Here is a 25,160-nt window from a genome sequence, read left to right as displayed (position 1 = left end):
CATTTAGTAAAAAAAATATATCACTATTTCTGAAATACAGAGGATCCATGTGTTATCATTTTGTCAGCCAAGAGGTAAAGTTACTTGATATCCTTTACAAATCACCATAATTTGTTTTAATTTTGTATGATCAGTCATTTTGTAAAAATAGCAGTCAGATCAATGTCAAACAACAATAATGATGATAATAATCTTTATTTATATGGCACTTTTTAAAGCACAGTTCCAAAATAGGAGGAAAACAAAACATAAAACCAACAGCAAAGGCAATGAGAGAAAGGTAAGATATTTAAAAGCAAGGCAAAAGAAGATAAGAGAAAGAGAAAGAAAATGAGAGAAAGGAAGAGAAAGAGAAAGGCAGAAACGACAACACGTACAGAAAGTGGAACAGATCACCAGCAGCAAAGCGTCTCAGGTCATCATGATGACTTTCCGCTTCTTTCCCTCGGTCATATTTTCCCTCGCCTGACCTCTCCCTGCCAGGTTTAATTTCCTGATTTGGGAGATCTGGTTTTCGGTGCGGTGGATGAGTTTACTTTGGCGGCGCAGGATCGCCATGTTCGAGCGAGGCGGGCGAGAGACAAGACGGGACAAACTAAGTGCCCTCAAATTAAGATGCGGCTGATCAGGGAACATTTCAGGGTTCAGAGAGAGTCCTGCCTCAGAGGCGCCTCGCTCCGTCGAAGCCATCTCAACCGGACGGAGCCAGTTTTCAGCCTTATCGCCGTGTCAGTTCCTCTGTGATTTTGTAACATGAGAAGAGATCAAATGTTCTCCTCAGGGAGACAGTCGCCTTTTAAAGAGCAGTTACTAGGGTCTCGTGGTTGGGGGGGTGGGGGTGGGGGGGGGGGGGGGAGTAGGAAAAATGTGTGTCTGGGTGTTGACAAGATCAATGAGAGAGGGAGTGAGGCAGGGAAGGTTGATTATTGTTTATTCACCCTATTAGCTGAGCACAAGGGTGTCATCTATTCTTCCTGGGGTCCCATTAAAACTGAAATATACATCCAAAACAAATGCAACAAAGTTTAAAACCAGGGTACAATAAAATAAAAAAAAATAGGACCACTTTGTCATGGGCCACAGCATGAAAGACGAGTAGAAATATTAATAAGATAAGTCACATTTGTACAGTAGCCTAAACGATGATTCTTACATATCAAAACGGCAAGGGCAAGCTCAAACAAACAAAAGTGAAAGTGAAATAAATATGCATGGATACAGCAGTAAAAAACAAGCATTTGACCATAACTCATAATCAAATGTCTCCTAACAAGATTTTTTTTAAATACATTTGCTATTGGCCTTAGCTACAGTAAAAGTGGGTAAGGAATTCCATGGTGAAATGGCTCGAAATGGCGAAGGTTGTGCCCCCACCCCCACCCCCCTCTCTCTCTCTCTGCCACACAGACTCTCTCCAACTCCCTTGATGTCGCATTTCTAACCACCGCAAAAAAAATGAGACCTTGGGAGAGCGAGAGAGGAGCGGGGAGATGAAGGGATGAAGGAGGAGAAAGGGTGGCGGTGGTGGTAGAGGAGGAGGAGGAGGAAGAGGAGGAGGGGTGAGAGTGTGTGGGTTTTCTTTTTGTCTTTGTCCTAGCTGGAGTCCTGTGTTCCTTTGGTCCCATGCAGCCCCATTCATGATTCCTCAGCTGTGAGTCACAGGTCAGGGAGTCAAAGCGAGACAGCGGGGGCAAATCCTCCACCGGAGCGGCCCGACTCTTCTCACGTCTTTTCTCCGCCTGTCCTCTCTGATTCCATTAACTCTTCCGCCTCGAGTTCGGTTTTTGATTTTACTCTCTTGATCCTGCTCCGCTTTGTTTTCCCTCGCTCCTGGGTAGGTGTCACTTGGTATGCACTTGCGAGGCTACATGCAATACACACACATGCACTCATACTAAGGCATACACACACAAGCACATACAAACACACACATTTGTTTTACTATACTTCCCATTGAATACATTCATTCCCTAAACCCCTTATCTTAGCCTTAACCCTCACCACTACATACCATAACATGCAAACATACATAACATTAACCCTTACCTTCACCTAAACCTAATCCTAGTTCTAACCTCAACCCTAACTCCAAATCCTAATCCATAAATTACCACTTGAAGAAGTGCAGACCGGCAAAATATCCTCACTTTGGGGGATTTTCCTCATCTTTCCATCCTTGTGAGGACGTTTGCGACAAAGTGGGTTGAAGGAATGGCATTTGTCATGGGAATATTCTCACCAGTACATAATAGACTCTACATTTTGCATATATTTTGCGAATTCTTTGGTCATTTAATCCACCGCTACTTTGTAACACTGCTTCGTGGGTCTGTTTGTGTTTAGCGGTATTGTTTTGTTACATTGTTTCCCTTACATAGTTTCTGGTTAACTCACAGTAAAGAAGGACAAACATAAGTATGGCACTACAAGAACACACACACGCACATACACATTTGTTTTACTATACTTGTGAGGGCCGACATTCATTTCCTAACCCCCCAACCTAAACCTTAACCCGCATCACTTTATGCCTAACCTTATTGCTTAGCCTAACCTCTAAACTAGGCTCACGTAGAACTGAGGAGTGGTAAAATGTCCTCACTTCAGAGGATTTTCCTAAGGTTAGAAGTACAAGAACTCACACACACACACACACACACACACACATACACTAACACACACACACACGGCCCAGGCTTCATGACTTATGTCTCAGCGTGTGTAACCTGCCAGCCCAGCAGGACTCTTTCCGAAAGGCCTGAGCAGCGGTGGAAACACACAACCAAACCAAATCATCTGTCTCGCAGGCCTCTGTGACCGCTTTGCTCTCTCCAAGAAGCTCGGGTGGAAGGAGGGAGGGAGGGAAGAAGGGAGAGTGGGAGAAGGGGAAGGAGGGAGGGGAAACGCAGGGTAAAAAAAGGAAGAGAAGGAGATGAAGAGAAGATATAAAAGTGGGTGGATGAGTGGGGTGGATTTAGGGCTGGAGAGGGAGAGGACAGAACGAAAAGTGGTGCTCAGGGACGAGGGGAGGGGAGGTCAAGGGACGAGGATGAAATGAGTAAGAGGACAGAAGACGAACAAGGAGGAGGAAGAGGAGGAGGAGGAAGAGGAAGAGGGGAGGGGGGGATGAGAACACCTCAAGAGCTGGAGAGAGGAGAGGTGAGGGTCTCCTCCACAGCTGGTTTGTGTATTCACAGACTCTGTTTGGGTCTGAGGATACGCAGGCCGACTGAAGCAGACGTGACACAGAGCCCCGTGTGTCTGTCCAGGTCTTCTGACATTACAGTGAACTTGGACACGGGGGTGGGGGGGTGGAGAGGGTTCGGGGGGGGGGGGGGGGGGGGGCTTGCAGTTTAGCCGCGGCCATGTCTCCCTCCCCGGCGAGACGCGGGACGTAGCTCCTTTTGATCAGCGTTGCCAGGAACTAACAGAAACTAGCACGGGCGTTTCACCTCACAGCGGAGCGTTGACAGGCTGCTTCAGGAGGGGGGTGGGGGGGGTGGGGGGGGGGGGGGGGGTGATGGAAACTGGAGTGCTTTGTTGAAACGGTGACCTCAGTGTACTTTATTCTATTCCCATTCGGTCTTTCTTTCTTCCTTTCTTTCTTTCTTCCTCACCGTCTCACTCCCTCTCTAAGCTACATTGTTGCGTCCTTCTTTCTTCACCTACTAAATTGTTGCGTGTACAAAACTATTACAGGAAAAAAAAAACACCCTAAAACTCTTTAACACTGTTCAAAAAAACAGCTACTGGTGATGTACCTTGTATATCTGGGCACATTTTGTTTGTTTGGTGGTGTATTTTTCCTATTCCCACTGATAACTGGCCAAACATAGACAACATGACGTCACATCAAGATATTTTCAGTGCAGCTCCAGTGGAGTTCGATAGGATCAAAATTTTAGGTAAACATCAGGGTTTGGTGTCAGTCCCTCAGAATCAAAGAGCGAGAGCTTCTTTCTAGAGCCGCCATTTTCCACCGACATTCAAGAATCATACTAGGAGAAATCCATCGTAAAAGAGGAGAGAGACCAATTTCTCCATCGACAGTAGCCTCAATAGACCAGAATGCAATGCATGCCACAAGACATGATGCATTTTGAGTAAGGGGCACGACTCTCACTTTTTCTCCACTGGAAAAACTCACTCAGGTATCACAATCGCTCTCTCCACCTGCAATACACGTTCAGTATGACTCATCGCTGAATGCAACAAGTCCAGCCGCGTTCTCTGGAGGTTGTCGAAAGGCATTCTGGGAAATGCAGGAAATCGCTGACTAAAGTAGGACAAGGCAGGTTGAGGGAAAGCGGGTACAACAAAAAGATAAATGACAACGCTTCATCACAAAATAACTCCTGGAATCACAGACTGCTGATATGTATATAACAGTGTAAGAGTATCCGAGGGTGGAATTTTCCTTTTAATATCCCAATTCCCTGATTTGAGGCGAAAGGCTGTGCCATTTTCCCCGCAAGCAGCTGCCCCTCCAGGCTCGGTCTTTCATGAAGTCTCTTTATTTCTGCCTCAACTTTCATGAGGTTCCCCGGTCACCTAACCAGAGAACCCCCCCCCGGTGCGGAACGCTCTTAAAAACGAGCCACAATACAAATTATGAAAAATGGGTTATGGTTATGAAAGCAATAAATGCAGAGACATTACAAGAGAACGGTCTTGTGCTACATGCGGCCTCCAGCTCAGCTGCATCCAATGTAATTTTGGTTCACGGCAGACGTGTAGACTCATATATTTGTCCAACGGCAGCAACAGAAAATTACAGGTCTCCCGTTTCTCCCTCTCTCTAGCTCTGTTACTGTTTTGAGTATTTTATGGCGCAGTCTTTTAATGAGAGCTGAGGCCCGTTGTTCTCTAAAATATTATTTCCTAGTGAGTCAGCATGTGTTCACCGAGTCACTCCCAGATATTTTTTGACCCTGCAATCAATGGTAACGGTTAAGTAATCTTACGTTTCTCCTAGCCCACAATAGGCGGCTATTTCCAATGCACTGACAACCCAATATTTCACCTCCCCTTCAGCAAACAACACCATCTCTCTTCCTTTATACAGAAACATGACATTCCCATTGTCTAGATAATCAATAACATCGGCTTTGGAGCCGTTTCACCAACCAGAAAATCCACTCCCATGGGTTCACTGATGAGAGCTGTGAAGCTAAAACATGAATAAGGACAAAGTTCATTCCTTTTTCAAGAGTGCTTGTTATTTTTCCAATTTTTGCAAGTTTACAAGCCTTTTCCTCCCTCTTCTGTTTTTCTTTTTTATTTGATGAAGTGGTAAATCGTTTTTTTTTGTATTTTGCCGGCATATTTGCTGGTCATTGCTGTGGTGTTTTTGCTCTGCACTTCCAAGAGTTCTCCTGTCAATTTGTGACGTCTTTTTCCTTGGATTTTCTGTTGAAGATGTTTGAGTTTCTGTAGGTTTATTGTTTATTGTTTATTAAGAACCCCATTAGCTGATGACAGAGCCACCGCTAGTCTTCCTGGGGTCTTTTCTCTGTCTGTTCAACCATGGTGGCTGTCGCTGCTCATGCTAACTACCCAGTTCTTCTTCTATTTATTCCAAACAATCTGATGTCGCTGCTACCAGAAACGTCAGAGGATTTTCCCCATAAAACACCTACCAGACACCAGGTGTTTCGCAAACAGCAACTGCAAAAACGTTCCTAAACTGGGTAAAGGTTGAATCACTATTGCGTTAATCGGCGATGGAGAGTAACAAAACAGACATTTATTATACGAAACTTTAAGCGCCCCCCTGCCTTGATTTGTATTTGTCTTGGAGAATGTGTGAAAAAAGTCACGTCCCGTTAGTCTTCTCCTCTCTCCAGAGTGGGGTTACATCCAGTTGGAATATGCAGAGGAGATTATTTTAGGGGGCGGGGGGCCTTGCGGTGCCCTATATCCCCTGGCTGAGGGAGGGAAACCCAACACTGAGCCGCACTGCGTTGTCTGTGTAATTGAATTTCCAGCCATACGCAGCAGCAGAAAGTCTTGGCTGTAAAATAGCATTCTAGGCAGAGAAGGGCCCATGTGGATTTCTCACTTGGTCTCTCTTTCTTCTTTGGCCCTCTACTTAAACTCCATCTCTCCGTCTTTCTCTCCGTCTCTCTCTCCCTGTCTCCTCCATTGTTCTGTCTCTCTCTCATGTTTCCCACTTCCTTCCTTTCCGCCTTCCCCCTCCTCTACTTTCAACACTTCCCTCTGTCTCCTGTCTCATCTCCTCATCACCCAATAAAACCCAAACCTTCTGATCCATTTGTCAATTTCCTCTTTCTTCTGCTGGATCCTCCCTCCCTCCCTCTCTCCCCCGAAACCTCCCCTTCCCATAGCTAGCAGGTCATTTCAGCTCTGGAAGCCGGAGCAAAGGGTACATACCTATCTCTCCGACACACCTTCCCCTCCCTCCGTCCAGCAGCGGGGCAATTGAGACCGTAATTATTCAACCGATACACAGAGGAAAGGTCGCATACCAGCAGATACCAGCAGGCCTCGTTCTGCCGCTGCGGTGTCGTCATGTGACCCTGCATCTAAATATTATCTTGTTAGTTTTAATAGAGCATAAGGGAAGATGGATGGACAGCGTGGCGATTTCTGATGGTTTACTCATGCTTGTAATTTAGAGGTAATAAATCCTGCATTAAAAACGGGTTGCAAGTAATCACAGGCGGGTCGTAAAACATCTTTTTATTGAGTTTTAATCCATGCTCTGAATGTGGAAAAAGTAGGAAAGAAGATTCTCACTCATCATACTGTATGTAGCTACTGTATGATGAAAGTAGAAAAGTAGATTCTCACTTCATCATACTGTTTATACTGTAGTTTTGCAACCAGGGACCGTTCTGTCAAAGCTGCAGACATTGGCCAATCAGAAAAAAATGTCAGCCAGCACCTGAACTTTTGAAACCTGTGGCTAAAACATGTTGGTGTTTTTTAATATCTTTGTTAATGCTTCTATGATGTAATAAAGTCTTTTTCCTTTTGGTACTTTAAAGAGGTGTTCCCTTGGTCTCTACTAGTTTTTTATCCAAGTTGACGTTGTTGAAAACATAAATTTTAGCCCACTTACATACATTTAAATCAGACCTACACAATGTCACTGGATTGGAATTAATCTTGTTTGTAAGAAGAATTTAGTTTGGGATATAACTATATATACATATGAGACAAATGAAGAGCCCTACTTAAACGGGGGCAGGCTGTCCGTGTCCAGAATAATCTGAAGTGTGGGAGTGCCCTCCACGCTGTCCTGCAGCTGTAGAGGAGTTCCCCCGGTCTTTACGCTGAACTCTACTTTATGTATCCTTAAATAAATTTACTATCCCTATGTGGATAAACCACTTAGCGCTCAGCCTGATATATGGACGGTTTCTCAGAGAGGCTGAGGGTGGGGAGGTGGGGCTTGTTGCATGCACAAGAAAAAGTGTATACTATAAAACAAAAATACAGTGAAGAGGAGGAGAAAAAAAAACGTGTCTGCCTGTCTGAACTTGGAGTTTCTGCATGTGCGAAACTTTGCTCGTCTGACGGGTCTGATTACTCCGGGGGCGATTCTGATTTCCACTGTATTTGCAATGCTAAGTCAACACGAATCCTACCCATTACGGGCAGAGGCTGTTTTGTCTGCTGCCCGTAATGGGAGAGAGCTGAAGCACCAGTTGGCAGTTGTCACTTGTAGCTCAGGCTGAAACCGCAGAGCGCGCTTCATCCGAGAGTATATGGGGTTCTGACGTTGCCAGGTTTGCTCTGCAGTTTCCAGTAGTCTAAGTAAACCGTCTAATAGAAATGTGGGAAGAAACTGACATTTCACTTTTCTTTTTCCTTCGTTATCCTCTCTCTCTCTCTCTCTCTGTCTCTCTCTCACTCTGTCTTTCTCTGTCATTAACTGTTTAGACAGATGATTTCCGTTCTGCTATGTTGACAGAACCATGTTGCTCCTGTCCTCCCTTATATGGTTAACTCATCCTTCACTTCATCCTTCACTCTTTTACTAAAATACTAAAAAAAAATGATGCACCGGTATAAATAGTGGAAAGAGACTATTTGTCACATCGTGAGCCGGTAAAACGCACGATATCGACCTGTACAGTCCATTTCAAAAGGTCAGCAAGCGCCTCACTGTATGTGCAAGGCCCATTGGGTTTGATGGTGCTCTATGGGAGCGGAGAATAGATCACTTTAACTGCCGTAAAACTGTCATCTGTCCCTGTGACTCCACTGCGCCAAACTGAACAGACCAACCAGAAATAGAAACAATATGTGTTCCTGGACTACATGCAGTAAATGACCTAAGCCATACAAATCAGCCAGTTTTTCAACTCGCTTAATGAGCCTCATTAGGGCCAGAGCGACCGCTTGCTGAGGGTCAAAGCAGTGACGGCTGATTAGTAAGTGACTAATGTTCGACACGGTGTTCCCCGAAATCCAATTATTCTCAGCGGCATAGTTCCCATCAGCTCTGTGTCTATGGTAAATGTGCAGAATACATTCAGTGCATCACATATTCCGGAAAAGTAGTTCAGTGGATAATCTATTTCAGAAGGCTGTGAGCAATTACGGAAACCACGGGCATGCTGGTGGCTCAGTGGGCTGCGGTATAAACCATGTACCTGTCTCACTCATCTTACCTGTCTCTCTGCTAAAAAACGTGGCGTCTTGGTGGCTCAGTTGTCTAAAGTGTGTAAAAAGTGTGTAAATGTGATGTTCTGGGTTCGAATCCGGTCCAGGAACTTTGTCATGTCATCCCTCAGACTTTCCTGTCACACTCTCTACTTAAAATGATCTAATAAAGGCAAAAAATGCCAAAAAACTATCTTTAAAAAAATGAGGTGGCCATACCTACTGATGGACAGTATGTGTGTGAGAATGCTTGCGTGCAAGAGTGTGAGAAACCTGGCATGTGTCTACTTATGTGGGTGTGTATCTGTGTGCATGTGTGAACTGGCATCCATGTGTGTGTGTGTGTGTGTGTGTGTGTGTGTGTGTGTGTGTGTGTGTGTGTCTCCATACCTGCTGATGTTGAGTGTGAGCTGCTGGGTGCAGGTTTTGATCCGGTTCTGAGCCTCCATGTGTGTCATGTTGTCTGTGCTGTCTCCATTGATAGCCAGGATGGTGTCGCCTGGACACAAGTCACCCAGGGCCGCCTTGCTGCCTGGTGTTACCTGATGATCACGCACACACACACACACACACACACACACACACACACACACCCAAGAAACAAAAAAAAGAGAGAAAACCTGTTAACTGGTGTCAAGCTCTCAGTGAAGAAAGAAAGAAAGCAAGACAGAATGCAAGACAGAAACCAAGAAAGCATGAAAGCAAGAGAGAAAGAAAGCAAGAAAGAAAGAAAGAAAGAAAAAGAGAAGAGAATATTAAGTATCAACGCCCCAGGCCAAATGCAACAATAGCAGCTGTCTCTTGATGGATGTGGTATTGCCTCAGGCTGCACTCTTGGTTTACATTTCCTAAAACCGGCAACAAATGACACAGCGAAGTGAGAGACTTAGGTTCACTACTAAGGCAACGTTTGGAACTATTGGGAAAGCTTTGGAATCTTTTTGTAAACCTGGACTTTTAAAATTGAGTATACAAATAATGATGTGCAACTTTATGATCATTCAGCAAATGTAAAAATCGAAAATCCATCAAACTAAATCTGTGAGGAATGATTTCAAGTCCACAAGTACTATAGCTTTGAACAAAGACTGTACATAGGCTGCGCCAGACCCTTTGACAGCCGTCTGTGAATCACATCAGTTTCATTTTTTAAGCGTCTGCTCAACACCTTCTTATTGCTTTTTTGATTCCAGTGTCATTTTGTGTCCAGCTTGATCTTGTTAAACATGTGTCCGCATCGCTTGTATTTAGCAGATAATCTTTCACGTGTTCGACAGTAACCAGGTTCTCCTCTGTGATCCTTCATTTCGGATACATGCTGGACATTTGAGCCCCGGAGGGAGGCAGAGTTGAGGTGTGTGTGTGTGTGTGTGTGTGTGTGTGTGTATGTCCCTCCTTCTCCCACTAGGTATGTTTCACCTTCACAGACACACTTGGTAACATATGACAACAATTTTCCATAATTACACACACACACTCACACATGTCCCCACTATTTCCAGGCCTGCCTCCCCGGTCATCTGTTTCTAGTGGACTAAATTAAAATGAAACTACCAATCAAATTCTCCCTCATCAATCCAAGACATCTACAGTGTCAACAGTGTCTACAAGAGGATCTATCCATTAAAACCGTCATCGTCATATGGCAGCAAGCTGTAGAGGAAAATATCCTTTACTATCAATGCAAAAAAATGTAGTGAAATGTGAACAAATGTGAGCATGTCTCCAATCTTCTTGGCGCTCCATATGCTCTCAGGCTATGACAGCTATGACTATTAGCTTGACTTGGTTTTTCCAACCATTAAATGTGAGGAAATTTTCTGCGGCTGGAGACAATGACTATAGTCATATTGTTTTGCCGTTTTTTGGAGGAATTTAAAGTAATGATCTATGACATTTTCATGTGAATTAATGTCAGTTTTGCTGCTTTCTATTACCGACTGATATAACACAATAGTGGTTCAACTTATACTCAGTTTATGAAAGATTTTACATTTGCCGCTCTAAACATCTGGCGTTGGATAGGTCTTTCCTGGGAAAAATCCTCCGGCGCGCAGAAAGTGATGCGTTTTTACATTTCCAGTATTTTGTTTGGAATAAACAGAAGAAGAACTGGGTAGTTAGCATGAGCAGCGATAGCCACCCATGGCTGAACAGACAAAGACACAGAACTGGATCAACAGAAAATCCAAGGAAAAACATGTTTGTCCCAGAGATTATTTAATTGTCAACTGATATCTGGGAAGTGCAGTGCAAAAACACTTCAACGCTTATTAGCACCAAAGATGTCACCAAAATCCCCAAAATTAGCATTTTAACAGTACTTCAATCACCATATTACACACAGTGTAGCTAAGAATGTCCAGGAGTGGCGTCCATGAAGCAGGTAGGCGTTCAGCGTCTTGCTCAAGAACAATTTGTAACAGGTTTGAACTTTTAGCCTGCATCTAAAATGACTACCTGGATCTATAAGTACACAGGGAGAAGAAGATTTAGGAAGCCCTTGCAGCTAATGAACCCCCCAGTAAGTTAAGTGTCAGCGATTCATCTCTGTCCTGTCCTACAAGTCTTTTAAGTGGGAAGCTCTCTCTCCAAGCTCATTCATCTCCATACCAGAGCGATCACAGCCTGACCCGTCCTCTAATGCCTGTTACCTTGACAGCCGTCTGCAAGTCACATTAAGATGTATTGTGTTTGGGACCGTGGGCTGGAATATAAACCTTGTGTTGAAATAACCTTGTACTTACTGTAATAGATATTAAGATATATGCAAAATAACCCGATACAATCTCTCGGAAAAACAGCCTATACATAAAATTTAAAACTTGCAAATGACAGCGACTTGGCCAAAATAAACTCAAACTTTCCCTGCATTTATTCTGAAGTTACACAAGTAAAATTAAGATATGACAGGCTAAAAGTTGATCCACCTTGGAGCATCTAACCGGCCCCAAGAAGAAAGAGGAGTTGCTTGTGCGAGGGAAGCAGCAGGCTCGCTAGCTGAGCAGAGCGTTTTAAGAGCAAAGGCACACAAGTTCACGCTCCATGAAGCAGTAATAGCTGAGTCGTGTGGTTCAGATGTGGAATTCCTAATTTACAGCCTCTGACTGCCCCTCTGTCCCTGACTCAGTTCCGGTAAGCTGAGAGGTCATAGGCAGAGTGGGAAGTGTGTGTGTGTGGGTGTGTGTGTGTGTGTGTGTGTGTGTGTGTGTGTGTGAATCAGGAATGTAGTGCAGTAAACCCACCTTAACTCAGTTTACCCACCAGTTTTATTTGCAAAATAGAGTTTATCCACTGTTTAAGGCAGACAGAAATCTTTATCGCATAAATTCATAGTATGCAATATATTAAGTATTGTCTAACTGATGTGAGTTATGAGGAAAGAGTCTTTTAAGGGCAAAGAAAATGTAAATAAACACTTTTTTGTGGAAATATAACCGATTTTTGTTTATATCAGTGGTTGCGATGACGATCACCACCAGTAGTTTACTCACTTTTTCATTTATCACTGCATCCCTGGTGAGAAGGCATATGTTTCAAATGTGTGTGTGTGTGTGTGTGTGTTTGTGTGTGTGTGTGTGTGTTTGTGCCTGTGCTGTGTCATGCCGGACCGGAGGGCTTGTATCCCCACAGAGTGAGAGTCATATCACCTCAGGGTCAGGCCATGAATAGTAGTGAATGAGTCACACACGCACACACACACACACACACACACACACACACACACACACACACACACACACACACACACACACACACACACACACACAGCGGTATGCTAAGTACCACATTGGCATGGCTGAGGTTGTTAATGGAGGACAAACTCTCTCACTCCCTCTCTGAGGAAATGTAAGGAGGGTGTTGGGTTACGCGGTTCAGACATAATCATAATCTGCTATATTTACATTACAGATGTGATGTGATGTAATGATTTAAAAGTACACAGCTTTTAAGCTGAGTGTAATTTTCTAATTAGGTTTTTACTTTATGGTCTAGCGGCTTCACGGGCCATTTATTCCCCTTATCTTATCCTTTGGGTCTGTTTACTTACATGAACCCATTCTGCTGTTGACCTTTTGTTAAACTTTTGGCCCATTTAACTGGCAGGAACAACAGTTAAGAATGATCAAGTCTTACTTGTGTCTATCTCCTTGGCAAAAATACCAAAACATATCAGTGTTTAGAGGCATTAGAGGCTGATTCAGTTATTCAACACAAAAGTGACAACATGATTATTTAAATAACAGATGACTTGCACTGAAAAAACAACTGGAGCAATGAAATATTAAGTTCAAAATCTCAGCCAAAGCAGGGGATAGAACCAATAAGGGATAAATATAAAGCGGTTTCTAGACTACTGGAGCGAGGCAAAACATGACAACTGTCTGAACCATCATTTCAACAAAATCTAACTCCATAACTCTGGTAAAAATAGCAACTTAGTATCATATGGTATGGATTGAAACCCTGATTCAATTCAGTAAACTTAATTAAGGCGATTACAGCAGGAACTCATGGAATTAATTAAAAAAACATTAAAATATAAGCGAGGCTGGCTGACTGCACTCAAAAGGATAATTTCCTCTCACTCTCACAATATGAGAGTTCAAAATGTACAAGGAGCCTGCATGGGTGAGTCTGTTATTTAAAGTGTGTGTGTGCACAAGCAGGGAGGAACATATAATTCATTCCCAGATGCTGTGGTGTTTCTGCACTGATCTTCCCACAGATCACCTGTCAATCAAACAGTGTGGGCGGGACTACGGGACTCTTTCCTTGGATTTTCTGTTGATGAAGTTTGAGTTTCTGTAGGTGTCACTCTTTTCTTTGTCTGTCCGGTCATGGTGGCTATCGCTGCGCATACTAACTACCCAGTTCTTCTTCTACTGATTCCAAACAAACTGCCGAAACAATGCTGAAAACATAAAACGCATCAGATGATTTTTCACAGGAAAGATCTACCTGACACCCGGTGTTTAGAACAGCAAATGTAAAAGCTTTCATAAACTGGCTATAAGTTGAATCATTACTGTGTTATACTAATTGGGAAGTATTAGAATTGGAGAATTGAGAGTAGCAAAATGGACATTTACTTTCAGACCAGAAAGTAGCTCACACTCAACATCAGCAGGTACGGACACATACACACACACACACACGGATGCCAGTTCACACATGCACACAGATACACACCCACACAAGTACACATATGCCAGGTTTCTCACACTCACACTCTCGCACGCAAGCACACATACTGTCCACTATTCAGGGGAAGTTACACTGTAGAGCTGCAACGATTAATCGATTAATCGATTAGTTGTCAACTATTAAATTAATCGCCAACTATTTTGATAATCGATTAATTGGTTTGAGTAATTTTTTAAGAAAAATAAGTCAAAATTCTCTGATTCCAGCTTCTTAAATGTGAATATTTTCTTGTTTCTTTACTCCTCTATGACAGTAAACTGAATATCTTTGGGTTGTGGACAAAACAAGACATTTGAGGACGTCATCTTGGGCTTTGGGAAACACTGATCGACATTTTTCACCATTTTCAGTCTGGAGCAGTTGGGGTTAAGGGCCTTGCTCAAGGGCACCTCAGTGGTGGTAATGAGGGAGGGGCAAGCGCTGCTTTTCACTTTCCCCACCCAGATTTATCCTGCCGGTCCGGGGGATTTACTTCAATAACAACATGCTGACAGAACGTATGGTGTTATCAATTACTACCATTACTAAGTTATGTGTAGAAAATGACATGTTTTTTTAAGTATAAAGGCCTGAGGTGGCCTTCCTTCTGTTGGTCGCACACCAACAGAACGCTTTGATTGCACAAAAAACAGCCATGATGGATTTGAAGTGACAGCGATGGTGCAGGGAGCGACTGCATTGGTTGAGCAATCTAAACAGCCGCAGCGTTTCCATGCGGGGGTTGCTCCATAAACAGTGACATAGTTAATCGCTAACAGATAGAGCGGTTAGCAAATGACAGTCTAATGTCACACAGAGTCACCATGTGGCACGCTGAGGCCCGATGCACTTCCCATGATGTGTGCTGGAGTGTGGTTTCACTGTGCGTATTTGTGTGTGGGTGTGTTTGAGAGAGAGAGAGAGAGAGAGGGAGAGAAAGAGAGAGAGAGAGAGAGAGAGAGAGAGAGAGAGAGAGAGAGAGAGAGAGAGAGAGAGAGAGAGAGAGAGAGAGAAGCAACACCAAAGGAAAAGGATGTATGTGTGTGAATGTTTGTCTAAGTGTGTCTCAGTATGTACTGTATGTGTATTTGGATACAGCCACATCAACACTGTGCACTGGAGTGTGAAATCAGCTTTGGGGTAAAGTATTCTGTCATGTCATCACTGTTTGTGTCTGTCTGTCCCGCTGCCATCCTCCTCTCTAAATAAACTCTTAACTCTGCAGTTTAATGACCTGAAATAGTAGCTGAAAAAGGGAGTGATAGATAGATAGATAGATAGATAGATAGATAGATAGATAGATAGATAGATAGATCATTGTTGTTGGATGACAACCTCATAACTTCAATTTCGCTGTTTTTCATGTTTTCATTTAAACTGAAGGATTACACATTCTGCTACAAGTTCTGCGGCCCTTAGCTTTATGAAAACATTTCAGAATCCATTAGATAAACTGGAAAAATCCATGGCAGTCAAGCTCAAAACAAAGCTGTTTGTCTTAGCTCTTGAGAAGCTGACATTTTGGAGATACAAGGTTTTTCCCCCCGACGACAGCGGTATGCAGAAGTTGTTTTGATCCAGCTTTACTGATTAATCAGTGACAAATGAGTCTAACACTCACAACACTCACATTGAGAATAGCTTATGTGTGCTGCATAGACTTTTCATAGTTCCAGATTGTTCCTATATGTTCAGACAGGAAACTTTCAAATAGGTAGGCATTTCCAGTTTAGATCAAATGTTGAAGAAGCAATGAAGGCAACTGAATAAAATTGAAATTTGACTCCCTCCCAGTTTATCTCTCTTGGATACACACACACACAACTCCCTCCACATGTATATTTATTAAGTGCAATCAGAGTGCATGGTGGCTTGCAGTGCGCTGCCTTGCTCAAAGTGGTAATATTGAGTACTACCAGCCACCCTCCAGGATCTAACCAGCAACCTCACTGGTTATTAGCCAGTTTCATTAATGCCAGATCAACCTGCTGCTTGCTATAAGGAACCCTTTTAAAAATGTTTTTCCTAAGTGGGGATTCCACAGAGACGTTTTCTGCTGGGTGGGAGCGCTCAGTCGCACGTCTCGGCAACAGAGAGAATAATTCCTGGCAGCGTGACAAAACGCCTTTGTTTGCTTGTTGGATTCGTGATAGGAACCATGGTTATGACCTTGACAATGCTTTAGAAAACCATTACGCTGCCAGGGGTTACGAGGCTCCGACTGGTGTTTGATTATCACACTCGAACAAAGACCCAGAATCTGCCAAGACTAATAAGAAAGGCCGCAGCTGTTGATTAAATATGTGAGCTTAGACTTTTAATGAGAATACTGGAAGATGGAGGAGGCCCTTGAACTTAAAGGTAGTTAAACTGTGAGGCCTTTCCCTCCCTGTATAAGTGTAGAATGCCCATGATATTAGTCGTCAATAAGTGTGTAACAGTCCCTGTAAATCTGATTTGTGCAGCGTGACTGTTTCTAGCAGATGGGATCAGCTTCCTCTGAATAGTTTCCTATGCATTTCATTCACCATGTGATACTTCACTTGGTTGTGCGTGATCATACGGTGCGTCACACTTTGTAAGAATGTAGACACTCAGCAGCCTCTGCAGCAAAGATATGAAGACAAAAAGATGCTACAACCTGAATAAGACAACATGAGAAGTGGCAACAGGGGAAAGCACATGCTGAAAACATTAAGATGATCAGTAATTGAGCTGCAGGGTGCTGAGCTGTGTCAAATAAATGTTTGACAAAGCGTATGAATTTGCCGCTTTCAGCATGTGCTTTATACTATTCCATGTGCGACTTTAAAACTGTATTTACCATGCTGTATAGCAATATTTCTCAAACATTTTGGTGTCAGGGACCAGAAAATGTATCTCTTTTGTCTCAAGGACCAGCACACAATGGTATTCTCATCTTAAGGGGACAGTTTACACTAGGAGTTACACTTGTTTATGTTAAAATCAGCGGCACAGAATCCATTCCTATAACAGCTAAACAGACCTGGGAACAGTCAGCAACAACCCGGTGAACAGCACTCTGCTCCACAGATACAGTGACAACAGGAAATTCTTCGAGCGTACCATCTATTATCTTTCTCTCAATTTGTTGTGCAGATGCTGCTCACAGCAGCAGCTATAATTCTAGCCTGGAGAAAAGAGCTGCCACAGGACAGTCGAGGCTGACAATTACAACCAGCAGTGTCAGAGAAGAAACGACCCATGTGGCTTCAGGTCACATGTCCTTCCCCTGGTATGTGGCAGAGGGACGGAGAGACGGACGCTGAGAGCTGAAAGGGCACAGGGGACGCCGAGTTCAGTGGATGTATAACTTGCTTATGCAATCTGAGTTATATTTGTTCTTAATTCCAGTTCTGCGGCTCTAACCTTACACACGCCCTTGGATAATCACCAAATATGGAATGATATGACTTGCATGTGAGAGATTAGAGAAGCTGCCCTACTGTAGTTCAAAGGATTCAACATGGCAATAACGCTGAATAGTTCGGTTTTTTACTGTTATATTAATAGTAGGGATGGGACGACATATCGACATTCAATATATCGCAATACACAAATATGACAATACGTATCGTGGGGCAGTATTAGCTCCACTTTATTCTGCTGCAGTAATCACAAATGAGTTGGCTTTTTTTAAATTGTTGTTTACATTCTAGCAAGCCAATGCCATCGCTAGAAAGATCTGTGGCTCAGAAATAAACATAATTCTGCACAGTCAGAGTTTGTTGTCATTGAACTTTTATTTATAACATTGTATCGTGGTTGTATCGAATCGGGAACCCCATATCGCGTATCGAATCGTATTGTGAGATAAGCAGATCGTCCCATCCCTAATAAACAGATGTACTTTTATGCACCGGTTAATATGGCACATGGGAAATCACCTAAGATAAGGAGAAAGGAAGCGAACAACCTATAATGTTGGAAGGAGCAATACTCTGGATTGGAATTCACCACATCAGGATAACATAAAGGACATACGGGTGACTATGGGTCATAAAAAAAATCAGTAAAATGTTATTTAGGAGGATGTGGGAAAAATGATAACAAGACAAATGAGCAGGGTTCCCACCGTCGCCCAGGACCTTTCCATGAATTTCCGTAACTAAGTCAGAACACTTCCATGACCTCCGAATGTTATTCCTTCCTGGTTTTGTTAATGTTGTTTTTCAGCTCAGAAAAGTTCTTGAGGGGTAAACAGTCTGGTTTTCACTACAGCTGGGTTTGCTGAGGAGAAAAACAGCTGAAAAAAGTTGTAAAATACATTCTGGTATATTCCTGCAAAGTTAACCATTTGTAAAATTCCCTGATATTCCATGACCTCCCCTAAGATTTCACCAAATTCCCTGACTTCTCCTGCCTGGAATACAACCTCTCTAAAATCCATGATATATAAGGAATTCCATAACCAGTGGGAAACCTTGATGAATATACAGGTATATTATGACAGATGAAAAGGAACAGATACTACAGTATATGACCCGAACCAATAAAAGTAGAAATACAATTTTTTGGAGACCTTTGAGCTCTCTCTCTCTCTCTCTCTCTCTCTCTCTCTCTCTCTCAAACGCATAAACAACATTTGGAGTTGCGCATGCAGAGAGAAAGAGGGCAGTTCCAGTTTATCCTACTCTGATTATGTATCTCTCTATCTAGGGTTAGACTTTGGTCACACACAAGCTGAAACAAAAGCCCACACACAGAAAACAGTAAGATAATGGAGGATGACAGTTCACATACAACCAGCTAAAGTCTCAATGAACAACAGTTACTGGATGAATCTTGCTGAAGAAGAAGAAGAGGCCTACAAGTCTGTTTTAAGTTTTCTGATGAGTTGATGTTTGTGAATAAGACTAAAAGACATAATGTAGATGTGGCCAGTTCTGCTCACGTACTCTTTGCTGCTCACATACTCTTTGATTCGGTTTACCAGTTTTTTGGGATTTCAACATCATGCTACACACACATCAACGCAGAAGTATGAAAACTTAAATGTAAACGCCGCCACGTTCTTTACATTCCGTTTACGTTACGTTCGACTATAAAATGCGCTTTAGACAGTAGCGGTTGTTTACAAGATGTCCAATTTGCACTCCAAATGGTTTCAATTTACAATACAACTTCAAGTGCGTGGGCCGTGCAAAAAAAAACAAACCTAAATGGACACTGACAGTAGATGGTTCTTTGCCTGAAAGCTCCAAATAACCTTTCTTGTCTTGCGTCAACGAGACCGACCACACAGCAGGACACACAACACGAAGGTGTCCAAAGGGAAGCCTGGACACTGGATCTGTACACACACTTTTTTTTTATTATTTACACAGCACTCACTTGTGAATTCCTGTCCAGCAGAGGACTATTTGCCAGTTGGCAGGGCCGACAAGCTTCCTGCGTCACCTTCTGCCTGGACGCTGGGCCCACATCGATTTACCGAGGGCTTATACCACAGCTGCCGTATTCAGCGCATCCTCTCTAAATGCTTCTGCAATTGCATCAGTGACTTCATCATTCTTGCTGTGTCTGCTCTTCTCTGTGTCACATACAAACACACACACACACACACACACACACGCTGCCATTTAACTATCAAGGCAAATGTTTCCAGGGTCGAGTGGACGTCTCATTAATCAGCTCAAGTCCTAATGGGCTAGCAGGAGACTAATGGGCTAATCCTTAGGAAATTATCACCTTAAGCAAAGAACCAGCTGCTGCTATTAGGACTCGTCTTCTGGGAGTTACAACTTTCTCCAAGTACAGGTGGTTCATGTCATTCACTCTTAGATAGATGCAGGAAGGCACAGAGAGAGGGGAGGGGATCTGTCAATCATGCAAATTAAAGGTCTGCTGCAACTGAAAAAAAAAGCAACTGCACAGTCTTGCATTTAGGTCTCTTTTCTGCCTCTTTCGTCTTTTCTTCAACCATCTCTTCTCATCTCCTGACTAATTTTCTCTCCAGGAGCTGCACTTAAACTTAAACAACCAAACTGACTGACCATACAAAGCCAGCAGATACTGACTGTAATGTAGAGTCCTCCCTCCCTTCAGATTGTTCTGGCTTACACGAGGCTTACATGATATTTACAGAGGAGCCGAGGTGATAAAGCACAATGCAGAATCATGTGGGAGTTCACTCCCCCCTTAAGAGGCATTTTGGATATTGTAAGACATAAACTATCCCTCGCTCTCTCTCTGAAACACGCACAAACACACACACTCTCTCTCTCTCTCTGTGTGTAACCATTCAACACACTGTAATTGCTGTCTTGAGCATGTACTGTACAGCAAGAATGCAGTGAGAATGTGATGAATGGCGAGTATAGGGGATACTATGTCAGCAGCGGTGAATAACACCAGAGAATACAACCAGACCCCATGAGGTGAAGCTAAAGCCGGGATTCCTTTCCCACCATCTGAGTGTCTTAAGTTTTAAACACTTCTTCTTGAATTAAATGTTAAGTTAAGCTTATTCACTCAATAAAACCAGAATATTGGACACTGAAAGTAGGCTAACACCATTATCAAGTTCTCCAAATAGATGGGATATATATCCTGATATAGGCTAGTACAAAATAAATGTTATTCTCTGTTGTCAGGTTAATGTTTCAAAGTCAATACACACAGAAAAATAAAGCGGAACCAAAAATGGTTTCTTCGGAGTAATGCAATAGAAGAACCATTTCTGGTTCCACATAGAACCTTTCAAGAACCTTTTATACAATTATACAATATATGGTTCTTTGGGATATTAAAAGGTTCTTAATTCTTAGTTACTGGATGGTGGGTGATGGCATAAATGTGCAAAATAACCAAACCCCTCCATAGTATATATTGTGCAAATGCAAATGAGTCTATACAAGGGCAGATAAACAAAAACACAATGCACGTGTCTAAGCAAAGGAGAACAGAAATGGTTCTTCTATGGCATCACTACGAAGAACCATTTGCGGTTCCAGTTCACACCTTTATTTTTCTGTGTGTAGGACATAAAACTGCTCTGCAATGGCTGATATGAGTACAAAATGACTCCAGGAGGCAAACCATGTAGTGCAAGGACTCGCTGCCAAATGTATTTATGCCTTTGACATTAAATAGTTCGAAAACGTTCCTTGCATCTCAGCGGCTGCTTCCTTCTGACATTTTCGGGCTTCAACTTTGAAGAATGAGCCCAAACTGAATGATTTAGTCTTGACACGCAGCCCATCCATGTGAGTTTTTATTACCACCTCTGATATGCAACTGACTGTACAGTGTAGCCTGTAATTAATTTCATTTTACTGAATGTGTGCCCATGACATCATCACAGGGTTACACAATGTTCACTATGCAAGGAATCTTTCTTCCTTGTGCATGCCGTGATTTTCATACTGGCAGTCATGCAGGTACGCACAGATCGAACTGGCAAAATGGAGAAATCAGTTGTTGCCACGACTTCCCTGTTGCAAAAGTCATTGTAGCAGGTATGCAGAGATCACACAACAAGCTGCACTAGGCAAGATTTTTACGTAAAAATCGCCCGTCCTATCAGAGCTACAACAGAGAAGAGAAGATTTGCCCTGTTTCCACAAATTTTGGTGTCAGTGTGGTCACTGCAAGGTAATCTTCTCCGCCCACAGGAGGTGACAAATCGAAACTTAAGAGCAAGACACAAAATGTCTCCTAAACAGCAGCAAGTGAACGCTCCCATGCAGAGAAAGCTGGACTCATCAACAATGGCTGAACCTCACATTTAGATACCAGGTGTGTGCAGTTTACTGATGTCACATTACATGATTTCTGGGTTTTGAAGTCACAAAATTCAAAAGTTACCTTTCGCTTATGATGCCAAGCTGCCTAGTGCATCTTTAATGTTGAAACCACAAACCTGCAGACCAACTACTGTAAAGATCTGACCTTGCACACACTGTGACACACAACGTCACACAGTCAACACCATCCAAATCCACGTCCCTCCTTCCAAAGTATGCCTATACATGCCATTGCATCATGGGACTCTCGGGGGATCTGTGGCAGGTTTAAAAGCAGAGGGTACTTCAGGTGACCTTGGGGTTCTTTCGCTCCTCTCCAAGTCGTTAATCTGCCGCCGTAAATCTAAAAATTACACCTCTGCTTCTCTGCTAGAGCTCGGCCCTGTATTTAAAGGGTCGGTCTGGGGCCGGCGGTACAGCTGAGCACAACACCTGGAATCCCTCAGCGGCACCAATGAGCTCTGATGAAAAACAAATGTCAGCACGCACCCCCCCCACCCCCCACCCCTCCCTCTGCAAGCCCCTGCTGCAGGACCCGGCCATGTTTACTCTGGACCAGATGAACTATTGGCTACTGCCAGATCCACTGCCAGCACACTGACTCTTGACCCACATTCTGAGGATCAATAAGGTTCTTAAGGCTTTCTGAATACTTCTACTACTACTACTGGTACTACTACGACTAATAATAACTCTTTACAGCACTAAGCTTACAAACTGCTTCACAGCTAAAAGCCTTTTTATGAGCCTTTTTCATGTGACACCACTTACTGTAATGTGTACATTATTTAAATATTTTAATACTGACGAAATGTGAGATTTTGTTCGAAATGTTAAATGTTCTTTAAAATATTACAGCATATATTGTGAGTTTGCTTCTGTTGGGTCACTGTTGATATTGATGACAACTGCTAAATTAGCGCTCGACCAATAGGCATGAGTCATGCGGGATGTGGCAGTGGCAACTTCAGCTGCGTGGTGTTAGACGGCACCATCTGGCAGCTTTAGAGTGGAGCTCCTTCTGTTCATTCACTCTGGTTATAATTACTGCTGCATGAGAGAAAAGACCCGAGCGACCTCTTATTTATAAGATATTTGATTGGGCGACAAGTTAAATAGACTGTAAGCTTGTTGTCCAATCAACAATTCCAATCAAGAAGTCCATCCCGTTATGATAAAACGATGGTAATCCTATAATAAAATGTATATAGGAGTACTATACAAATATCAAAGCAAAAACTATAGTGATACTAGCCTATATGAGATTAAAAATAAAATATCATGAAGTACGACAAAGTCACTATGAACTCACATTTCACCACCACAGACACACTATAAGTCCCTATAGGAATATTATAGTAATTTTGCGTGAACCCAACTGTCATCATCAGCGCACCAGTCGGTGAATTCCAGCTTTCATCGCCTCCCTTTCATAATCTATAAGTATTATCAGCAAACAAAACAACGCTGTGAGAATGAGAAACCCATTAGGATAATTATAATCAGGGAAATTATCAGGGGTTTCGTGGCCTATCTGAAAACCCCCTGAAACGGTCTTGCCAAGTTGAGGTGCGTCGTTGCGCGCGGCTCAATGAATGGATCAAAAGCTGCTCATTCACACACACACACACACACACACACACACACACACACACACACACACACAACAGACAGCAAACTTGTTACCTACCCTTGAAATAGTTAACGGTGTGCTGAAGTCCCGTCCTCCCACCAGACGAAACCCCCAAGGTGAGGGTCCCTTCAGTGTCACGGTCTGGGGCATATTTGGTTAAGACAAGTGAGAGAGAGACACAGACAGAGAGAGAGAGAGAGAGAGAGTGAGGGGGAAACGTCCGCGGTTCCTCGACTTGATCTGGAAAAAGGCAACGTGAAATACCCAGAGTCCTCTGCCTAGCTGCTAGGCAACAGTGTCCCGGTCGTGAAAACTTTCCTCCTCACTTGATTCAAGTTTAAATAATGAAGCCGCCTGTGACGTCGAGTGAGGGGTTGCCCCGTCTGAGCGGAGTGGGAGGGACCGACCGGAGCGGTGTGTGTACATGTGTGCGTGTGTGTGTGTGTGTGTGTGTGTGTGTGATCAGCTCTGTGGTGACAAGTTTTTACAGTCAAAGATAAGAGGGAGCCCCGAGTTAGTGGTGGAGAGGAGAAGGAATCCACTTTGCAGACATAAGGATATTATTCAGTCGTTTTTTTAAGGTGTGAGGTTGACTGTCAAATCTCTCTCTCTCTCTCTCTCTCTCTCTCTCTCTCTCTCTCTCTCTCTCGCCCCTCAGTCACTTTAGCATCATTTGTGTATCTGATTTGATATTTGGGTTACTTGGCTGGACAGATGTACAATGTAGGTTACAGTGTGGAATGGTGACAGCTGGTAGAGTGTGTGTGTGCGTGTGTGTGTGTGTGTGTGTGTGGGGGGGGGGGGGTATGTTTTTTTGGGGGGGGTATGTTTTTTGCCTTTGTCTTGTTGTTGTTGTGTTGCTGTTTGTAATGTGTTTTCTGTTGCCTTCTGCAAACTGCCTTATTTTGTCTCCCTGTTATGTATTTATTAATACTAATAATAATAACAATAACACAAAATTAATTGGATTATGTAATATTATAATTCATTGTGTTAAAAATGATGTGGGTCAAAATATGAATGCATCTGTACATCCCTGGCATTTGAACATCTAGTATTCAGTCGCACCTGTTCCACCTCAGACCGGTGTTAAATGCAGACAAAACCAAGGCCATGTTCTTTTCTAACAAAAAGATGGTGCCAGCTGTTCTTCCCTGTATCATGTCTGTACAAGGTTGAGACTGTGACCACCTATAAATATTTAGGCATCACAATTGATGAAAGCCTTTCTTTTAAATCTCATATTGATCATCTTTTAAGGAAATTGAAATTAAGATTGGGCTTCTTTTTTAGGCACAAATCCTGTTTCTCCTTTACGGCTTGTTGCTGCTACTTTCTTGCCTCTCCTGGACTATGGGGATGTTTTGTATATGAATGCCTCAGCTCACTCTCTTCATCTGTTGGACGCTGTCTATCACAGAGCTCTGAGATTCATAACCAATTGTAAACCCCTCACACACCATTGCACTCTGTATTCTTTAGTCAACTGGTCATCATTATCCATGCGCAGAGCTTTGCATTGGTATAACTTCATTTAGAAATCCATTCTTGGACTGCTGCCCATTTATTTATCCACTTATATGTGACATAAACAGTGCTGCTATAGCCTACGCTCCCAGGGCTTCATCACTCTCTCCATCCCCTCAGTCTGTACAGAATTTGGTAAAAAGGCTTTCTCCTGCTCTGTCCCTTTAACCTGGAACACGCCACAGCAGGAACTGAAGCTGTCCCGCTTGATTCCCCTAGGGGATTTTAAACTACTTCTACGAAATATGGAGAGAGCATCTGTGGGGGTTTGCTCTTGTACATAGTGCTAAAAATCTGGTTACCACTTTGGCACTTTTGCACTTATCACTTTTATGATTTGTGATCTATCTTGTCTCTGTATTGAATGTCCTGTCTGTCTGTAACTTTGTGAGAACTATTATCACTATTAT

At 43.0% G+C, this 25,160-nt stretch overlaps 1 protein-coding gene across 1 annotated transcript in view; it reads right to left on the bottom strand.

Moving 5' to 3' along the window:
• pdlim4 (PDZ and LIM domain 4) overlaps positions 1–23,543 on the bottom strand; it is a 54,056-nt gene extending 30,513 nt beyond the window's left edge. The window contains exons 1-2 of the mRNA XM_071521910.1: positions 23,281–23,543; positions 9,025–9,176 (exon numbers count right to left, since the gene is read on the bottom strand). Of these exons, the coding sequence (XP_071378011.1) occupies positions 9,025–9,176; positions 23,281–23,373 (245 nt within the window). The 5' untranslated portion in view covers positions 23,374–23,543. The remainder of the gene's footprint in view (positions 1–9,024; positions 9,177–23,280) is intronic.
• Positions 23,544–25,160: the final 1,617 nt, after the last annotated feature.

This window comes from Centroberyx affinis, unplaced genomic scaffold, assembly GCF_046629955.1.
Source record: "Centroberyx affinis isolate AG114_WGS23_722 - 3 ecotype Tasmania unplaced genomic scaffold, CSIRO-AGI_Caff_v1 ptg000941l_1, whole genome shotgun sequence".
Taxonomy (NCBI): Eukaryota; Metazoa; Chordata; class Actinopteri; order Beryciformes; family Berycidae; genus Centroberyx; species Centroberyx affinis.
This window is presented reverse-complemented; position numbering and strand designations above follow the sequence as displayed.